Source organism: Dipodomys merriami, unplaced genomic scaffold (assembly GCF_024711535.1).
Source record: "Dipodomys merriami isolate MVZ:Mamm:240054 unplaced genomic scaffold, mDipMer1.0.p SCAF_1, whole genome shotgun sequence".
NCBI lineage: Eukaryota > Metazoa > Chordata > Mammalia > Rodentia > Heteromyidae > Dipodomys > Dipodomys merriami.
Window position 1 is genome coordinate 81,240,901 of NW_027202270.1, and position 20,866 is coordinate 81,261,766.

General features: G+C 38.6%; 1 protein-coding gene across 3 annotated transcripts in view; it reads left to right on the forward strand.

The window, feature by feature from the left end:
* Positions 1–20,866, forward strand: part of Dpp10 (dipeptidyl peptidase like 10) — a 1,479,312-nt gene that overhangs the window by 796,374 nt on the left and 662,072 nt on the right. Inside the window, exon 1 of one of the 3 annotated variants that reach the window (XM_070024396.1) lies at positions 1,033–1,239. The exons of 1 other annotated variant lie outside the window; for it this stretch is intronic. In XM_070024396.1, the coding sequence (XP_069880497.1) occupies positions 1,168–1,239 (72 nt within the window). In that variant the 5' untranslated portion in view covers positions 1,033–1,167. Of the gene's footprint in view, positions 1–1,032; positions 1,240–1,559; positions 1,629–20,866 lie in introns of those variants that run through there. One more of the 3 variants, XM_070024410.1, reaches the window with a different exon arrangement.

The window sequence follows — 20,866 nt, forward strand, 5'->3', positions numbered from 1 at the left end:
CAAAAAAACGGTGTGGGTAGTTTCGGCTTGTTATTGAGATTCTCTTCATTGCAGCCCCTCCCAGCCTTTACAGGGTGCCTAACACCTGTTCGGTGCCCAATAAACATATTTTGAATGAGAAAGGGATATGTCCAGCAGAAAAACTTAGAACCTGGTGATTTTTTCCACCTATACCCAGAAAAGAGAGGGGGGGGAGGGAGAGAACCTTTAAAAAGAATTATCAGGTTATTAGTGTTTCTAACCAACCTCTAGGAATTCACCTGGCCTTAACCAGGAAGCTATCTGGGGAATGTCTTTAGCTAGAAGCTAGAGAATGCACACTGCTCCAAATCAAGAGGCTCCGGGGGCCGCGGGTCACCATCTGGGACAGCCCTTCAGGCCCAGACAAGTGTCGCACACCATCAGGGGTAGACCCCAGGCCTCTGTCCCCCGCTGCCCCTTGCCTTCTGGAGCGCTGGAGCATGCCCAGTGGCCGCGCTGGAACCACAGAGGGCTTCGCACGAGCACACTCCGCTTCTCCGGGTTTTAACAGGAGCTCGCGGGTGGCAGAGGGACCGGGGTGCCCACAGAGCTGGGCAGCCTTGAATGCGGGAGAGGGAGCCGGGAGCCAGGAGCCGCGCCGCCCAGGGCTCTGTCCCGCGTTGCGGTTGCTAGGGAGGGAGATGCTGGAGCTTGGCGCGGGACTGCTCCACCTGGCGCGCTGAGCGCGGCGCGGGGAGCCCCCGGGGGCGGGCGGCTGTGCGCGCGGGGGGCGCGGACTGCGGTAGAATGAGAGCCGGGCTCCTCGGGCGCTTCCAGACGTGGCACCAGCGCGGTCAGGGGCTGGGATCCTGCTGCTCGCCGCCCTTCTAACTTGCCACTTGCTCTTGTCTGGTCTCGGGAGCTCGCTCGGGGGGGCCAGCGGTGGGGGGCGGGGGAGTGGGGAGTTCGAGGGTCTGCGGTAGCCGAAAGAAGAGGATCCTGCCCGGGGGGGGGGGGGGGCTGGCCTGCTGCCTCTCGCCTTCCCCTCCCTGCCGCTCCCCTCCCCCCACCCATCGCCGCCGCTTTCCCTTCCGCCAATTCCGAGAGAGCGAGCCAGCGAGCGAAAGACGGGCGCCCGCGATGCGATCGCGGCCAAGTGACAGTCCCTGAGTCTGAAGTGCCCGCGAGGAAGTGAGCTCCAAAGCGATGACAGCCATGAAGCAGGAGCAGCAGCCCACCCCGGGGGCCAGGGCAAGCCAGGCGCAGCCGGCGGACCAGGTGAGAGTTGGCATCTGCGGCCAGGCCCTCCCCGGAGTGTGTGTGTGTATGTGTATGTGTGTGTGTGTGTGTGTGTGTGTGTGTGTGTGTGTGTGTGTGTGTGTGTGTGTGTGTGTGTGTGTGTATGTGTATGTGTGTGTGTGTGTGTGTGTGTGTGTGTGTGTGTGTTGGAGGGGGGAGGATGACTCGCGTCGGCGCTCCCCCCCATCCCCGTTTCTCCTCTCGGGCTCGGCTCCCACCCCTCCCTGTCCCCCACCCCCGCCCCAGTTCCATAAGCAGTTGTTCCCTGCTATCCATGGACTCCGCAGGAAGTTAGAGCATCTGAGTGCGCTCTGGGTCCGGGCGAGAGGATGCGCAAGGTGGAGAGCCGCGGGGAAGGGGGGCGAGAGGTAAAGGCTGGGGGTGTCCTGGAGAGAGCTCCAGCGGGCGGGCCACCGTGGGAGGGAGAGGAGGTCGGGTCTGCGCTGGCAAGATCTGCCGCGCTCCTGGAGAGGACCACTTGCAGGGTTCAAGCCCTGTCTTACAGTGCTCTGGACACGCGCTGACCCTCCCCACAAATACCCAACTAGGCAAATGACTTAGGCCGGCAGAGTTTTCCCTTGCCTTTCTCTTTCGAGGAGACAGCGGTGGGAGGCGAGGTGGGGAAAAGAGGATGTGTTCTGCATCTGTAGTGTGCAGAGTGGAACGTTGCTTGGGGAGCAGAAAGGCGCTGGTCCTTAAAGGGGAGCTGGGAAGGGACTGGCTCCAGGGATCTCCACATCCAGAGGTGTTGTGTCTGCGGAGATACGGTGCCCTGTGCTGGTGGAGGGTTGATGTGATTCTTCTCTGCTTCACATCCTTCGCACACGCCAGCCCCGTTTTGTTTCTGTCTTTAAGGACCTGTAGTCTCATTGCATGGAAGATTTCCCCCTCTCAGTCTGTGTCCCTGGATTGGGGGTGATTGGGCGTTCGGTGATGCTCTTTCCCAAAGTTGGAGGGTCAGGAGCGCGGAGAAGCTCTGGCGTGGAGGAGGGGGGCTGTGACCGCTCGAGGTGCGGTCACGTTTATATCCATTAGAACTGGGCAGAGAGAACCGCGTTTAGGTCAGTGCATCACCATGGGGCTAGAGTTCCCGGGCGCTGGGGTAAGCTCTTTCCCGGGGTGCTCTGTGGAAGGCCACCATAGGCGTCCCCCACAGAAACACTCCCTGTTCGTTCTTAGAAGTGAGGTGACAAGGGGGTGCAAACAGCTCGACTTCAGCAGTCAGTCAGCTCTTCGCGAATTCTTTGCACTGAAGAGCGCCTGTGAGGGAAGCTGTCCAAATAGCCCAGAGGGGTGGCAAGGCAGAAGAAGCGATGCCAGCAGTTCTGATATTAATATTCCAGTCTTGGTCATCTCTGTTGGCTTGTGGTCTCTTCTCTCCCCTTCTGGCCCTTTTTCATTTTCCTCACATATGTTTCACACAGGTGGTGGAGATTATTCAATCCCTTATAGCTTCCTTTCTGTTAATAGAGGTGAATGCTGCTTTACAAAGCACTGGTTTTCGTAAACCATCCTCTTCGATACATACTTACAGATAAGGGCACGAATAAGAGATTATATCCAAATGTCCCTTCCTTTTTATACCTCCTCCCACCCCCCAGCACACACCAGCCAACGTATAGAAACTGCTTAGGAGATGTATAGAAATAATTTCCCTAAAAGAACATGGATGTGACATCCTCTTTCAGGCTGACAGCCCTTAAATTTCATTAACAAGCCACGGAGCCTCTTTGCTGCTCTTAGAATGATGCTAGCCATAAGAATGGTAAGTCAGATAAGAGTCCCCACATGAAATCTTTGCTCACTAACCTGTGACACCAGCTGGTTATCTGAGGTGCTGCAAACAGTACAGCTATGGTGGGGGGAGGTAGGGAAAGAAAGGCAAGGTAGAACATGCAGAAGCTGAAAATGTATATGCAAATAAGTGGACATGTTGTATATGCAAAGCAAATCCCTCTTTCAGGACTAATCTGGTACTTAAAATTCAAAGGGAAAGATAAGTTCAAGCTCAAATCCATTTTTTTCTTGTTAGTATTCATATTTTTATGGCCAATTCAAATATTCAGGGAGTGGCTATTTGAAGAACTCTCATTTTAATTTAGTAGGTTCAAGTGACTTCTTGAGCATTTACATGATTTTAAAATACCATTGGTGTGCATTTCTATACATGTGTTAAAAGAGACTGATGTAAGAATGAAAAGAGAAAGAATGAAATATCAATATCTATTTTATTATTTGACCAGGGACTAACCTTTGAATTGATGGCCATGGAATGTGGGTGATTGCTGTGGATGCTTGCGTGTTTTCAATACATGCCTGAGTAGTTATGAACAGATTCAGTCATTGTGGTTTAATTTTGTCATGGTCTCACAACTTTTGTGCAATACTAGCTACAATACCTCTGCAAAGATGCTATTAATTATCCTAGCTTGCATGATATATCAAAAAGAAGATTCATAAATTGACTTCAAAATATAGCTTTATGAAACTCTGTCTGGGGTTACAACAGGGAGCATGTTCCAGCTGATCATTCATCTGTATTGATTTTGAATGATTTAAACTTTTGAAGGTTGCCAAAAAAAGTCTTTTACTTTCCATGATAGAGACTGTTATTAGCCTTGAAGATACTTAGCCTGAGCCACCCAGTGAGTACCTGTTTCTATTTAGCCAGTCAAAGAACCCAGCCTTTCTTTGGAGTAAAAATAATATGAAACAATGTAATTTGTTTACTGTTGTCTTGCTGTGGAGGACTTGGTTTTTTTGTTTCATCTTGTCTGTGTCTGTTCTGTCACAAAGGGCTGTGACCAGAAACAGCCTCACTTTCAGAAAGAGCAGGAACGGGATAATTTTCTTTACTCTTTGAATCATTGAAAATATTTACATTATATCAGCGATCTTTTAAAACTTCATTGATGCTTTCCAACAGTTATTTTTGTTTCAATAACCTTCCACCTTTTTAAGATGTCAAAAATGTAAATATTTTGACATGAATAGAGAAAATCGTTTCCATATAACATGATCAATATCTCATTTTCCATGGACAGATCCCAAATCTTGAATGGCTAAATACAGTTAATTGTTTGAAAACAACCACTTCCTGAATGTTTGTTTGCTAGGTTCTGTGGGCTATATGCTTCAGGTTGATAAGCTACCCTGTATCAAATGCATTTGTCTCTTCTGACTCTCAAAGCAACTTTTTGAGGTACATCCTGTTGTTCTTCACTTTGGGGGGATGAGGATACAAAGGTTTGAGTTAAGCAATCTACCCAAGCTTGGCTGAGAAGTCAGAGAGATAGTAGACTTGAGACTTAGCCAGGAGATCAAGTCTGTCTTAAGTCTTTCTTCCTATATAATGCACATAACAATACAACCTATTCCTTTTATAACAATGTGGTACTATCACAAGTGTTGTGTTGTACCTGTGTGTACAGAACACTTTAAATGTAAAGTGGGTGAGGAATTTGTTTAAAGCTTCTACTATAATAGTGATTGATATTTTAAAGTTACCTTCATATCAACTTTGAAATCTAATTAGTATAAAATTATCCAGATGGATCCTTATACATACAATATGAACTTAAGTATCTTTGTTTCACTTGTCTCTGCTAATGATGAGATTCTCAAGGCCTGTTGGGAGTGTATTCTTTTCTACTTAGGAAGATAAGGTTTCAAATTTACTCACATTTCCACCAGGTGGCACCCTTCTGCTAAATGCAATGGGGAAAAAAAAAGCTGCCAACAATTCACAGTTGTGATCACTATTCCTAACGTGTGCACACACACACACACACACACACACACACACACACACACACACACACACACACACACACACCACACCACACCACACCACACATACAGTGCACACAGTGAAATCCACTTTCTGGAATATGACTAAAATGTAATTTTAAAAGCAACTGTTTCTCTCCAGAGATAGTTAACACGACCTTTTTATTTTATTTTAAGTACGTAGCAGCTTTTGGATGAAATAATTCATACTCTGAACTCTGGAGGAATACATAATATGTGAAACAGCAACTGCAAAATAGACATCGTAGGTAATATTAATCTGAAATATTTCAATATGGAAATTCTATGCATTATTTGATGTCAGCCTTAATCTGGCAAATCAGCTAAAAATATTTGAAAAGTATGTTTAAGAAAAACTTGGAGACAAAGTAGTCCATCTATGTTTTCTTGCTAAATTATGAATATGTCATACTTTTGTAAAGTGAAAAGACTTTTTTTTAACAGAACTTTGAAAATGGATTTATAACTCAAGCTGTGAAGTTTACTTAAAGCCAGTTTTGGTGGTTCACACCTATAATACCAGCTGGTGAGGCTGGAGTCAAAGATCAAAATTCCTAGCCATCTTGGGCTACATAATGAGATCCTCCTTGAAATCAGCAAATGAAAAAAAAACAATAACAAAGCTTCAATCAGTGTTTAAATATAAGTATGTAATTATCAGGGGAAATTCTATGTAATTTGACACAATTTAATTTAGGTTAATTGAAGATAATAGTCGAAGTTTTGATGATTATGCAGCTAGAGTATTTTCTATTTTTCTTAAGTTTTTTATTTTGTACATTTAAATATTATATAATACTAAACAACAAACACAATACATAATATAAATATTTCATATATGAGACATTTATATTAAGTTAAGAACATACCAGAAAATATCCCCTGCTGAAATTCATCTGCTATGTCCACATATATAGCTATCTGTTTATTTCAGGGACTGAGCAAATTGCACATTTAAAAAAGATTAAATTGCATAAAAAGCAAGTTAAAGAAAATTGTATTGTTAAATATTAATGTTGCATTATGTTATGGAGCATATTATCATGAAAACAAAACACTTAAACTAAATTTCTCCCAGCCTGAGAAAAAGCAAAGCTATTTCAAAATTTCATTCTTGAATCATTTATGATTACAAAATGTTATAACCTTTAGTACATAAATGCCTGTTTGTTTACATATATACAGGGTATTGTGTCATATAAAAAGTACTGGAATATTGTGATTGAGGTTGTGTAGTTTGTATCATCAATCGCAAATATTCATTTACTATTGACTGTAAATATGCACTGCAAATCAGATTCAAGGTCATAGAATGCTTGTCTCCCCCAGAGTCTATTGTATTTTTTGGGACAGGATAGCTCATCTTCATTTCAACTCCGATGGAAAGGAAGTGACTCTAAGTTCTTACCAGCTTGATATACAAATTGAGATAATTTATAAAAACCTTTTATAATGCCTGTCAAATAATAAGTTCTGTATTAAATATGTAATTGGGGAATAATAGCCTAGAAACTTTTTTAGATAATAAAAGAAGAAAGTATGTCAGTAAGCCACCTATAGCTAGTAAATTATTTTAACATTTACCCAGACTGTTCCTTTTTTACCTATACACATGTATATGACTGCTCATGATTTTGCACATGCATGTAAACATCATACTACTAAAGTTGGATATCAGACATTCAATCTTCAAATTATTTTTGCCAGCAGGCATTCAATCAGGTTTAGTTCTTTAAAGGGACAACAGAAATGGAACGGAGAATACAGTAAAACAAATATTAGATTGACTCCTTCCCCTACCATTCATGGACCAATTCATAATGTTAAATCTGTATAACTTTAACTTCAAAAGAAAGAGATGCAGGGTAAAAGGTGAAAGGTTCTAACGATTAGATATCATATAGGTGACTGGACTTGTATTGAATCTGGCCTAGGAGAAAAAACAATATTTTTTTATTTTTAATACTCCCATCTTCTAAATCAATTAAAAATATTATTCTTCTGAAGGGCAATTGTGTATTTATGTTAATGAGAATGCTGAGGAAATATGTGTGCACACGTTGTCTATTGGGCAGAGCACTGTGTGTATATTTATATTGGTTTGATGCATATATACTTGATATCTACATGCACTTATTATTTTTATTAGATTATTATAGAAGATTAGGTAAAAAAAATCAATTTGTAACAATTGACTGGTTTCCACTATTTTTAGATAGTAACCTATCTATCTCCCAAAAGACTTAGCATCTTCTTTGAAGTGTTCCTGATTTAATATTCTCTTTCCAGAAGTTTGCTTCACAGAAATGATTGACTTAGAAATTCTTTGCATATGGGAACTGAAGCTATGTTGAGTTGAAATTCAAGGAAAAGAGGGTTGAATGGATAATGAAACCTGATTTTGCATTTGGAACTCTTCTCCAAACAGGTTACACCTCATCTGACTTAAACATGTTGTATTCTATCATACTTATTGTAATCTTAGGTAAGGACAAAAATCTATGTATCAGGCTCCATAATAGCAAATGAAGATCTGTGAGGGAAAAGTCTTTTTTATGTTCTTTATCTTCATCCTATTTCTGAAAGATAAATGAAGATTCAATTTCTTATCTCCTCTGAGGGTCTGTGTCCTGAAAACAGCTGTGTGAGGAAGCTGCATTACATAATTGAGAACTTGAATAGTAGTCTCTTTCGTGATTTATTTTGAAAAAGTGGGCCAAAGAGACCACTTGAAGTTTCATTAACAGTTCTTGTTCAGAGAGCAGGTCCTACTGGTGCTGGGAAAGGGGTTTGCTTTGAGGAGACACCGGGCATGTGAAAACTGATGCTTGTACTTCTGCCAGTCACATCTCATTTCCAGAAATGCTTTTCATATCAGTTAATAAGTGCAAGACATGACCTTTTTCTCATTTTCCATTTTTTGAAACAAGTTGTAAAATGTCTTTTTCATAAAGGGACCTTTAAATTAAATGGTTCCCAAACTGCTTCTAATGATTATTTTTTTCTCTTAGACACATTTGAAGATTAGATACTCACACAATGTTTAAACTACAGTCATTTCAGACATAGTTTCACTTCCAGCTTTTTTGTTAATTGGATATAAGAGTCTCCAGAACTTTCCTGCCTGGACTGGCTTTAAAGTGCGATCATCAGATTTTAGCTTCTTGAATAGCTATGATTACAGGCATGAGCCACCAATGCTGAATGAGAGAGAGAGAGAGAGAGAGAGAGAGAGAGAGAGAGAGAGAGAGAGAGAGAGAGAGAGAGAGAGAGAGAGAGAGAGAGAGAAACATATCTGAAATTTAGTAAGGATTTCCTCGATTTAAAAGAAGATTCTTTCGTTCAGTTAGTTTATAATTTAAAAGTTTGAAGACGTATGACTTTCTTAAAAAGTTTATTTTCTGTCTACTAAATTAACTTTCAGGGATCTTTACAGAAAAAATACATTTCATTTATTATTAGAGTACAATAAAGCTTAAGTGCTCAAGGAATAATGTGAGTATATAATTTTATGAATCCAGCATCTCCACAAGGCTTTTGTCTTTTCTGTGATCTTAGGAATTCCATTCATGTTATTTCCTGATCATCATATTGGCAGTGAAAAATGCGTGTGATTCATAGCTAGAGTCAAATGGCATTAACCACCCTTGTTCACATTTTTGGAAGTTGCCCATTACCTAAAATGAGGTTATCTCAAAGACAGTGACACCGGTATACTGGGAGCGATTCCTTCCACACCTGTCCCTATGTTAGAGCCTGTCTATGGATCTAGGAAGTCTCCATGTTACAGAAAAGTTCCTCTAGTTTCTTTCTCTCCCTTTGTTCTTGTGCCATTTCCAAACCAAGTCCAGTTCCTCCACAATTCTTTTTCTGAAACTTGACTTCCTGACATGTGGAATGGAATTCTTTTTTAAAAATTATTATTGTCAAGGTGATATACAGAGGGATTACAGTTACATAAGTAAGGTAATAAGTACATTTCTTGTCAAACTTGTTACCCCTTCCCTCATTTTTCTACTTTCCCTCCCTCCAACCCCCTAAGTGGTACAGATCATTTCCAACATAGTGTCTTGTGTGTATATCACTGTTGCATTGGTTCCCCCCTTGTCCTTTGTCTCACCATTCTGTTGTTCCCTTTCCTTTCTCTAATTCAAGTAAACAAATATACAATACCAGGGTACCAAAATCAAATACAGTGACAACAGGGGATATACCATAGGGAGAAGAACATACAAAAGAAACAAAAAAAATCACATAGTACATTAAAAGCAACAACAACAAGAAAAACCCCCAGTGTCCATGTCTTGTAGTCCATTTTACTTAGAATCATTCTTGACTTCAGCACCTGCCTCACCCTCCTAAACTCTTCCCTTTGAATAGCCAAAAGAGAGCGCATGATGTCCGCAAAGATTTCTGTTTTGTGAGTCTTGACAGTCTTGCTATGAAAACAGGAAATAGACAGTTTACATGATTATACTTACACATAGTTATACTTCATATACTTCACAATTTTTTTAAGATTCAAATTCCTAGCCTAAATCCACTTTGTTGTAGGCAAATGGCCCTTACGCTTTTGACAACTGGTTTTAAGACTTCCTAGAAGAATATCTGTGTATTCTCCCCTTTCCTACAACCAGCAGTAACACTGACAGGTATAAAGCATTGTGAAAGTTACCTCAGAGATACACTGCTCCAATTGGGAAATGACGGCGCCTCCCTGCACAGGCAGAAGATCTATCTTAGGCTCTTTCTCTTGACCCACTCATCCCCTCACTTAGCATTTGCAATTGCAACTCTTAGGGACCCTGGAATGCATGTTCATGTCACAGGTTTATTATACAGCTATTTTTTAAAAATACCTACAATTTGTAGCATTTCTTAGTAGATGGGATTCCTTTCAATAAACTGATCACTTCTGTCCCTTCACAGAGGTGTCAAGGTACCAAGTTCCAATCCATACCTAAGAAATGTTTATATAGAAAATGAATATATGAATAAATGTTAAGACCCATAGAGTTCCTGTTTGTAGAAATAACGGAGGGGTTCTAGTCATTGAATCTCCCTTTAAACCTTCACTGCTTAAGTTTCTAGTTTGAGTTAAATTAGTCTGTTTTGATCAGAGAGTGCATCCAGAAGTAGAATGATTGTTTATATTGCAAAATTATTGTGAAGATTTGTCAGGGAGATGTTATCTATGAGGCACTAAACATGGTGTGCCTGTTACCTGATTTTTAATATGTTTTGTTTAGCTATGTAAGATACACACTAGAATATGAAGTTAACTTGGCTACATCGTATGAATTCTTAATGGTAGGAATCTCATCTTTGAAGTACATTCCCCATTGCTTTGATTATATCAAAACTTAAGGTTGCCTTAGTTTTAATATCAAGCTCCTATTTGTTGATCTGGACATTAGATGGAGTTATCCTGGTTCCAGAGCAAACATGGGTTAGGAGTTGGTGACAGAAATGCCAGGCTTCCAGTTTTATTTTCCTTATAAAATCCACAAAGTTTGGAACATAGAGGTGGATAACTGAATATGCATTTACTTTCCCGAATTTGTTATTTCCTTTCCACATCTCATGGTTAAATTCCATCTCATGCTCAGAATGCATTCTGTATTCAGTGTACTGCTTGATTCCTTCTCACAGCTCCAGTCCTTGAGCTGTAACCACAAATCTAAAAAAAATGGAATCACAGATGGTGCAAATATTTGAAAATAGGTAAATACAATCTAGGATTAGCTGCTCGGGCTCAGAAATGTCAGCTTCACATTGCTTATTGGTCACACAAGGCAATTTCAGTTAAGAAAAACCCATGGCAAAAGCATCATGATAGAAAATTGCTGGTTTGGGGTTGTACAACATAACAAGCCCATAATTGTTATATAAACCTCAAAATGAGTCACTCTGTAACAAGGGGAAAGTATTTCAGAGAGGTCACAAAGCTCCAAGAGGTTATACAGAGGATTAAAAATTAAACAGATATCATAACAGTACTGTACCATCTGCTGACTTCCATGTAAAGCCAATTTTTAAAGAGAAAATATCCATTTGTATGGTTGTGCTTTAGGTAGGAACATATTAATTGATGGGAATATTCAAAGCAACAAATTGCTGACATAAAACTGTGCAGATCATAGTTATTACTACATGTTTTCAGGTTCCTTTTGCTGTCTAAATAGTTTTTTGTTTGGGTTTGGGTGTGGTTTTGTCATGGCCTCACATTTGCATGGTTTGTTTGCTTTCTCAGCTTGCACTATACCTCAGGAGCCATGGATACATCCATGCCTTTTTTTTCAGTTGTGGGGCTTGAATTCAGAGCTGTCCCTTTGCTTTTTCACTCAAAGCTAATACTCTACCATGTTGAGCCACAGTGCCACTTACTAAAAAGTCACTCTCCTCTCTTTCTCTCTCTTTCTCTCTCCTTCTCTCTCCATCTCTCTCTCTTTCTTTCAGTTGGTTATAGGGCTTGAACATAGGTCCTGGGCACTGTCTCTGAGATCTCTTGCTCAAGGCTAGCACTCTACCACTTTGCATCACAGCTCCACTTCCCCTCTCACTACCATTTGCCAATTATTTTCTGACTGGTCTGACCTGAAACTGCAGTCCTCCAGAGCTCAGCCTCTTGAGTATTGAAGATGATAGATGGTGGGCCACAAAGGCTTTGTTTGTCTCTGAGGGTTTTATGCAAGAGAAACTAATTTTTATTCCGATTTTTTCAGGAAGTATTATACAAACCTGCCTATATCATCAATAACCTGGTTCACTGGTAAGACAACAAAGAATAAAAAAGCCTACCTTTCAAATTTTCACCACTGATAAATTTGCTAGGTTAGAAACTTCAACAATTTTCTCAGGAGGCTTTTTTTTTTAGTACAGTCTGTTTATTATTAGAAGCATGTAAAATTATTTTTGTTTTGTCAATAAAGAAAGTTAAAATAGGAATTCTCTATAGGATTAAGGGTTGTTTTAATTTTTACTCTTTTCAGACTAGTAGGTTTAGTAAGTGTAGAAATTATGTTTCTTCTATCTGGAAGAAACAAGATTGATGGTATATTAATTTGACTAAGTTTAGATTTTCTTCCATGTGTCGTTTTTTATGTAAAACTCTATATGACAGACCTATACCAAGTAAAAAAAATGTGTTCACTAGGAAAGAAAACATGGTTCTCATTTAAATATATACTGAGCAAGTCAAAGATCTAACTCTTCAGTACCCCACCCAACGAAATGATAACTTTGACTCAAGGAATGTTTGAGTATAGTGATTTATAAATCCATCTGGGAAAGGAATGGTTTAAACAATTTAGAAAATTACACTCAAAACTGGTTAATAACCAATAGAACATCTAAACCATAACATTTCTGATTATCTTTTACATTATTCTACAATAAACTATAATTTTAAAGATTCTGATCCTGTGTTAGATAAAAATACTAAAGGCCTATTCCAATACAGACACACACACACACACACACACACACACACACACACACACACACACACACACAGTATGCCACCTGAATAACAATCCATTGTAAAGATGGACCTACAGTACTACTTAAATGTTATTTGCAGTTCTCAAATATGCTTTTTAACATCCAACCTCAGAAAAATTGTGCAATCTAGGTCTACACAACATGTCACAGTCAACTTCTTAAACAATTTTATCAAAGGCTTTTGTGGAGTCTCGAGTGTCAGATTTGATTTACCAACAGCAAAGTTCTGGAGGGCAGCCAGTCAGCCAACACTGCTTGTCTTGTTGATTCACCCCCCAAATTGGACTAGGTGTCTGAAGTACAGAGGAGAACAATTTGGTAATCTCAAAAGCTCTTCTGTGAAGATTAGATAGCAAAATTGCGGATAGAGAAATGGAAAGCCAAATTTTTTGGCCTCATGTTTAGGTCAAAGACATGGTCCCTGGAGATAGTTGTATTCAGAACTGCTCTAAGAAAGACCAACATAAGCTACTCATTGGTCAAGATGTATCTTGAGATTTCGCTCTTTGTTACTAATGTCCATGACTGCCATTACTACACCTCCTGACTTCCTATAATCCTTTAATTTAATGCAGATTGAAAAAGTTGACATCTTATGTCTAGTTTGTATTTTGCTTCCTCTACATGACAACTTGACATGTTGATATTTATGTTCAAGAAAAATAAATAGATAGAAATGGAGATTAAACATAGAAATAAGGCAGAGAATTTTTAAAAACTAGAACTTCTGTCTGGACATAAGGAAAATGTACCTGATTTCTTGGCCCCTCCTTTTCTGTGTGTGTGTGTGTGTGTGTGTGTGTGTGTGTGTGTGTGTGTGTGTGTGTGTGTGTGTGTGTGTGTGTGTGTGTGTGTGTGTGTGTGTGTGTGTGTGTGTCTCGCACACTGGCCAGTCCTAGATCTTGAAATCAGAGCCTAGGTATTGTATCTGAGCTAGTTTGCTCAAGGCTGATACTCTATCACTTGAGCTAGAGTTCCACTTCCAGCTTTCTGCCAGCTAATTGAAGATCAATGTTTCATGGATTTTCCTGTCAAGGTTTGCTTCAAATCTCGATCCTCAGATCTCAGGCTCCTTGAGAAACCAGGAATATAGGCTTTAGCCTCCAGTGTCCATCTGCCTTGTGTGTTAATAAATGGGCATTTGTATACTGTGTACATGGGCTCAGTAAATATACTTGAGTTTAAATTACAGAATTCTTGGATTCTATTTTCTTTAAATATCTTTTAATTTCTTATAGAAAAGACTAGCAAGTATTCAGAAGTTATGTATACATACATCGAGTTGACCACTCTAGTTAGGTAGCATGATCTAGAATGGTGAAAATGTTCTCTATCTGTGCTTTTCAGTATGACTGTCCACCTGTAATTGTTATAAAAACTGGAGTTGTGGCCAATGTACCTTGGAATTCATTTATTAACTTTATTTGTTTCTCATTGATTTGAATGTCACATAGTTTTGTGTATCTAGAAGCTACTTTATTAGGAAATCAGTTTTTGTCCATTATTTCTAAAACTACTGATCATCTGAATTACTTGGGGCCGATTGCAAAATTTGGACACCAAGTAAATCTAAGGTAGAGTGCAGATGCTGCTGACTCTGGATTATACTATTTCTTGGCAATAAGAGTTTTCTAATTCTAATCCATGATTTTATCCAGCTGACAAGATGTTTGTTTTTTTTTTTGTTTTTTTTTGTTTTTGTCTATTGTGGGGTTTGAACTCTGGGCTTGGGTGCTATCCCTCAGCTCTTCAGCTTAAGGCGAGCGCTCTACTGCTTGAGCCACAATGCCACTTCCAGTTTTCTAGTGATTTATTGGAGATAAGAGTCTCATGGAGTTTCCTGCCTGGGCTGGCTTTGAACTGTGATCCTCAGGTCTCAGCCTCCTGAGTAGCTAGAATTACAGGCGTGAGCCATCAGCATTAGGCGCTGACAAGCTTTTTATATGAGTCTGATATGCCAGTGGTAAAATCATTATTTAAATTATACTATGAGGAAAATTTTGTGGTAAAGTTACTGGCATTTTTATTATTATTAATGATGGCTAAAATTTTGTATCTATATCATTCATCTATATCATACAATAGTCAGCTGGCTAAATTGCATTGAATTTTCACCATAACTTCATGAAATGGATGTTATTATTGTGAAGATTTTGCAAATAAGTAGCTTAAATTAGAAGATTCTCCACATAGCACTGCTAATAAATGAAGAAGCCATCCTTTGGTTACATTCAATCATTACATCATAATAAGCAGCAATAAATATTATTTATGAAATTGAGACCAATCATTAGCTGTGTTTGGCATATCCACAAATTGTATTAGATTAAGCACAATACATATAAATTAAAAAAACCCAGACAGACCCACGGTATCAGTCAAACTAAAAAGTTTCTGCATAGCAAAGGAAACAGTCAACAAAGTGAAAAGATAGTTTCAGTGGGAAAATCAAACAGGTTTCATTGTTCAGCCTCAGAAGCATAATGAAAGAAACTTATGTTTATTATCATATGTAAGACTGCATATGTACAAAAGATAACTTCTGCATTTACTAGGCCTAAAATGGAATTATTTAGTAGTACTGGGATTTGAACTCAGGGCCCATTGATTGCCATGCAAGTGTTCTCCAACAGAGCCAGTTTTTCAGTCATTTTGGGTTTTGTTGCTAGTTATTTTTCAGATAAGGTCTTGTTTCCTTCCCAGGGACATGTCTTGACTGTGATCTGCCAATTTAAGGTCTCCTGTCATACCTAGGGTGACAGGCATGTGTCACCCCAATCAGATTTTGGTTGAGAAGGTATCTTAAGAACTTTTGTGAATATCTGGGCTGGTGGAGAATAATGATCTTCCCAAACTCAACTTTCCAGGTAGCAAGAATTATGAGTATGAACCATATTATTAATAAATGCAACAGAAAGATAAATAACACTATTGAAATGGTTTTTTTTTTTGGGGGGGGAGGTCCGGTCGTGGGGCCTGAACTCTGGGCCTGGGCGCTGTCCCTCAGCTCTTCAGCTCAAGGCTAGCACTCTACCACTTGAGCCACAGCGCCACTTCTGGATTTTTTCTTTTTGCTTATGGGGTGCTGAGGAATCAAACCCAGGGCCTCATGCATGCAAGGCTAGCACTCTACCACTGAGCCACCTTCCCAGCCCTTGAAATGGTTTTTGATTGGTTTAAGAGAACCATCTCCTCAAAGACTAAACCATTTCACAGCAGGAATAGTTAGTTAAGTCACTTTCAACAATAGAGTAACATATAAATAGCTATGTGTGTGTGTGTGTGTGTGTGTGTGTGTGTGTGTGTGTGTGTGTATATATATATATATATATATATAAAATTTAATCTCTGTAAATTATACAGAGCTATTTAAAAACAAGTAACCTCTTTGAAAATTATTGGAGAAAATTTTTACAATGCATCTTCTACATAATGGCATGATATACATATACAGCTGGATTATCATAACTAGAGGGAAAAAAGCAATTGTTTTCTATTGCTTCTGGAAACCGAGCTAATAATAAATGGATTTTAAGGTTCAAGTCATTGATGCTCTGCATACAAAGGAGGAGGTACATCCACATAAATCAAGTAGGATTTTGATAGTGTTTTTATTTGATTTTGCTATATTTTATTTTCTTGCAGTACTGGCTATTGAATGCATAGCCTTGTGCATGCTAAGCAAATGCCCAGCCACTGAGCTAACCTACAGCTAGTGTTCACTCATTCTCTCCTTCTTCCTTTCCCTTTCTTTCTCCCAGGGCTGGGAGTTTGAACTCAAGGCTCTTACTGAGCAAATACCAGCATTTATTTAGCTCTCTGTATAGAACTTCTTTAAATGGCTCAGATCAAAAAGACATATGGAATGTTATCAGCAGGATTCCTTATTTCATGTTAGAAATATTCAATCAGTATGACTTAAACTAAATTGTAATGAGTTACTAATTACATCTTTCCACAGAAAGGCTGGATAGAAGTGTCATTTGACTTAATTGCAAAAAAAAATCAACATGTCTGTGTATTATAATTCAAGGTCTCTGGGGATAGACCTATTGCTTCTGAAATTAACCTGAAAGTTTGTCAGATAATCCATTTACAATGATACAGGGAGGTTTATCAGGAAATCAGGATCTTCTTGACCTGTTGGGTTTAGTGTGTTTGATGGTACACCAGATTTTCTTTCCTTAGGTATTTTTAAAGTCATGGCATATTCAATGTATGCATAGTAAGTCATATCCTTGAAAATGCCTAACTTTAGCATCCTGTCACTAGAAATATGCAGGCATATATAGACACCAAGGTTATGTGCTAAGAAAGGGGAGATAGGCAAATAAAATCTTCCTGGGTTTTTTTATGTTTGTGAAGGTGAATATTTACTACAGAAGGGCTAGAAGGAACCTTGATATCTTCTTTCCTTCCTCATACTCTTTCTTTCTCCTTTCTCCTTCTTCCTTTCTCTCTTTGGCAAAGAGGCAATGAACTAATAAAATGAGAGTAATTGTTTTGCTTCTTTCTGAAAATGTGTATTGATGAACATTTCACTTCTATTTCAATTTATCAGTAGGAAAGTTTAAAAGCCACTTTTAAACCTAACACATTTTATTTTTACCAAGACTTTGCAAATCAGACCTGTTCCTTTTGTCTTGAACATTGAAGAATAATTTTCAAACAAACAGTTTTAGTGTGAAAAAAATACCTCAAGTGAGGCACTTCCATTGTTTTTCAGAAGTCACAGTGGAAAGTCTGGATAATACTTGTTCTTACCAAAAGTCTTTGAGGCCAGATTCTTTACTTCATTTCCCAAAATTCCAATACTTGGTGGCTTAAAACAACCACTATTGTGTTTGCCTGTATCTTCTTGTCACAGCTTCAGTCTGGACCTGGTGATTCAGGCAGGACACAGTTGGAGCATTTGGGCTTCTGCACCAGGATACTGGGGTCATCAGCTGAGCTGAATTCACTTGAGTTAGGATAGAAACGCAAGAAGTTTGCATTCATCTTTCTAGCATCTTGGAGCTTCTTCATGTGGCATTGGTCTTTTTCTCTGCTCAGATAACTTGCAGTTTCTCACAGAACAATTGTCTTTCCAAACAGAATATTGGGAGCAGTGAAGGCAGAAATTGTAGAGCTTTTATGGACCAACTTTAGAAGTTATAGTGTCACATTTTACTGAGTAAAGTAAGATACAAGTTTAGCCCAATTGCAAAGATAGGAAAATGAACTACTCACTTGCATATAAAAGGTGATAAGGTATTTATTTTTAATTATCTCAGATTTACCAGTCACATACATGTCTTTGAACAAAATATCAGATCCATATCTGAGTATGGGCAGTCACCATACAGTATGTAGATAACTTAGTTATGTTCAGATGGAGATGTAATAAGGATAAAGGGGATACTGTGGCATAATATCAGTGGCTCATGTCTGTAATCCTAGCTACTCAGGAATGGGAGATAGGGAGACTCCTAGGGACTCCAACTCTGATTAACCAGGAAAAATCTGACCAGGAAACATGGCTCAAGTGGTACAAATGCCAACTGTGGAAAAGAAAGTTGACCAAGATCTGAGACCCTGAGTTTAAACACATGTAGCTGCACATGCCCCCTCTGCTCCCCCCACACACAAAGTGATGTATGATGCAAGTGGTTAGTTTGTCATAATTTATCAGTACATACCTCTGTAATATGAAGGAGGTAACAATGATAAGAACTGTCTTTAGCCAGGTGTTGGTGATTCATGCCTGTACACCTACCTAATCCGGAGGCTGAGATTATAGGATTGCAGTTTAAAGCCAGCAGAACAGTCTCTGTGAGATCCTTATCTCATTTTAACCACTAAAAATCTGGAAGTAGCACTGTGGCTCAAGTGATAGAGCACTAGCCTTGAGCACAAAGAGACTTAGGCACAACACCCAGCCCCTGAATTCAAGCCCCTCAGTGGACCAAAAAATAAACAAAGAAGAAATTTCTTTTACCATGAGGATGCTTATTAGGAGATGAATTTGTATTCTCACTTAAAATAGATACCATCATCTTTATGTATAGTCACAACACATATTTATTTAGGAATAGGTTTAATGTAATGCTAGATTGAAAATTATGGTATGTTGTAAATAATCTTTTGATCTTCAGAGAAATTATAACCATCCAGAATAATTTTATGTAATAAAGTAAAATATACAATTACACATCTGAGAAGGTACACATTATTCAGGAAGGGAAAGCTTGTGCATGGAAGTTGGTTATTATACCTATAAAGATACTTTAATTCTGAGATATAATTACTTTAATGAATTCTATGACAGTAAACTCTTTAAATTATCACATTTCATGCTTGAAGGAGGAAGAATACTGAGAATGTGAGGATGCCAAAGATTTTATGTAAAGTTGGGCTTTTGGATAGGAAGAAAATAACCTGGGAAAAAATTTGGTGTTTTCAGGAATATGATATCATTTTATATGAAATATTTTTTTAAAAAAACTTACTCCTACCTCTTTTTAATGGTATGTAAATCTTTGTTCTCAGTAGTGTAACTTTATGAAGTGAACTCCAAAGCAAAGAACAGATTCACCTGCCCATGGAGTAGGTCCTTAAATCATGGTAGTTTCAACCCTAATTTTCTTCATGGATAAAATGAAGTTATTTCATTCACAGGGAAAGATGGAGGAGGAGATATTTCAGAAGGAGGATAACTATGGAATCTGAAAGAATGAGATTCCTTTCCTTCTTCTCTACTTCCTTAAGTTAGCCCATTTTGCTTAAAATACTATTTTATCTTTAAATTTTGATTTATGTTCATGGAAATATGAAAATGTAGGTATTAATATGCTCCCAAAATTAAACTTTGGTCTGTCCATTTTTGAGTGGAATGTATCCAGATACATTGTAGGAATGACAGGTATTGAGAATCCCTTTTTAAAAATTATAAATATACTGGGATATGATAAATTATACAAGATTATAGATACTAACATACAATGAGACCAAAAGAGGATACTCTTAGGAGAGAAAAACAAACGTGCAATGCCTAAGTGCCTCTTTATAGTTACATAAAATAATATATATATTGAAATCAACTCTAAGATATAGAAACAGGATACCTCCCTTTTTTTACTTTTTCTTTTTTATTATTATTTTCTTTCTTTCTTTTTAGTTTTCAGTTTTTGAGGACTCTGTCTTCTTTACCTTATATACAGTGTATTTAATTGTACATCTTTGGAAGGGTTGGGGGAGGGTACAGATTTCAAGAGAAAAGGAGTAAAACAGTGTATAATGGAGCTCACTATGCACCAAAGTGTGCTATACAACTTTGTGTTTGGAGATGGGAGGGAGGGACTTTGAGAGTGAGGGAACAGAAGACACTCTAGGAAAGGAAATGTACTCATTACCTGACCTCAAGTAATTGCAGTCCATTTGTATGTCACCTCTACAACAACAATGAAGTAAATTGATAATAAAATACACTGATAAAACCCACCTCAGCGGGCACGTATACAAATGTACACATGCATGCACACATACAATTAACAGAAGAAAATATTTTAATACATTTTTGATAAATCCTATAGATGACCACATGCTAATTCTCTTTTACTCAAAGCAGAAACAATATAGAGGAACAGTATCCACTGTTTTAATGTGTTTTTTTCCATCTTAAAATGTCATGTGAGAATTTTATCCATTGTTTTAAAGAGATAGTTTCTTCCAAAAGTACTCCAAACTTTACAGGAAAAAAAAAGAAAGATGAAAAAATCCCTTGTTCTAAAATAATTCTGACTTGACCTGTGTTCCCTGGGAATTAAGTCCTATTGTTTGTTCTGAAGATGAGCTCTCTGGCATTACTACCATAGAACCTTTCCCTTGCTTCGGTCGTACTTTGAAATTGTTTACTGGTCTCTCTCCAAACACCTGCACACTTCTTAACAGGGACTAGATTTTGTTCACTTCAAATCATCACTAAGAGATTTTGAAACCTATTTGTGAATCTCTGTTTGTGTTTAAGTGCTCTGAATCAGAAAAAAAAAGGAAATTGGCATTTAGGAGAAGGGCCAATAGAAATCTTTATCGTTATTAAGCAGATTAGTATTTAGAATGTCTTCCAATCTGGGGATTAGTTTAAAGCTAGTAGTCTAGTTAAGCTGCTGAGGCCTAGATGATCTCAATCTGACAGGTGGGATATATATTAAGCCTCTTATAATTCTTACAGAGAAAATCTAAAAGGAGTTGATGAATAGCAGGACAAGAGCTCCAAAAGATTGGAGCTTCTGAGATTCAACAAACTGCCAGCATT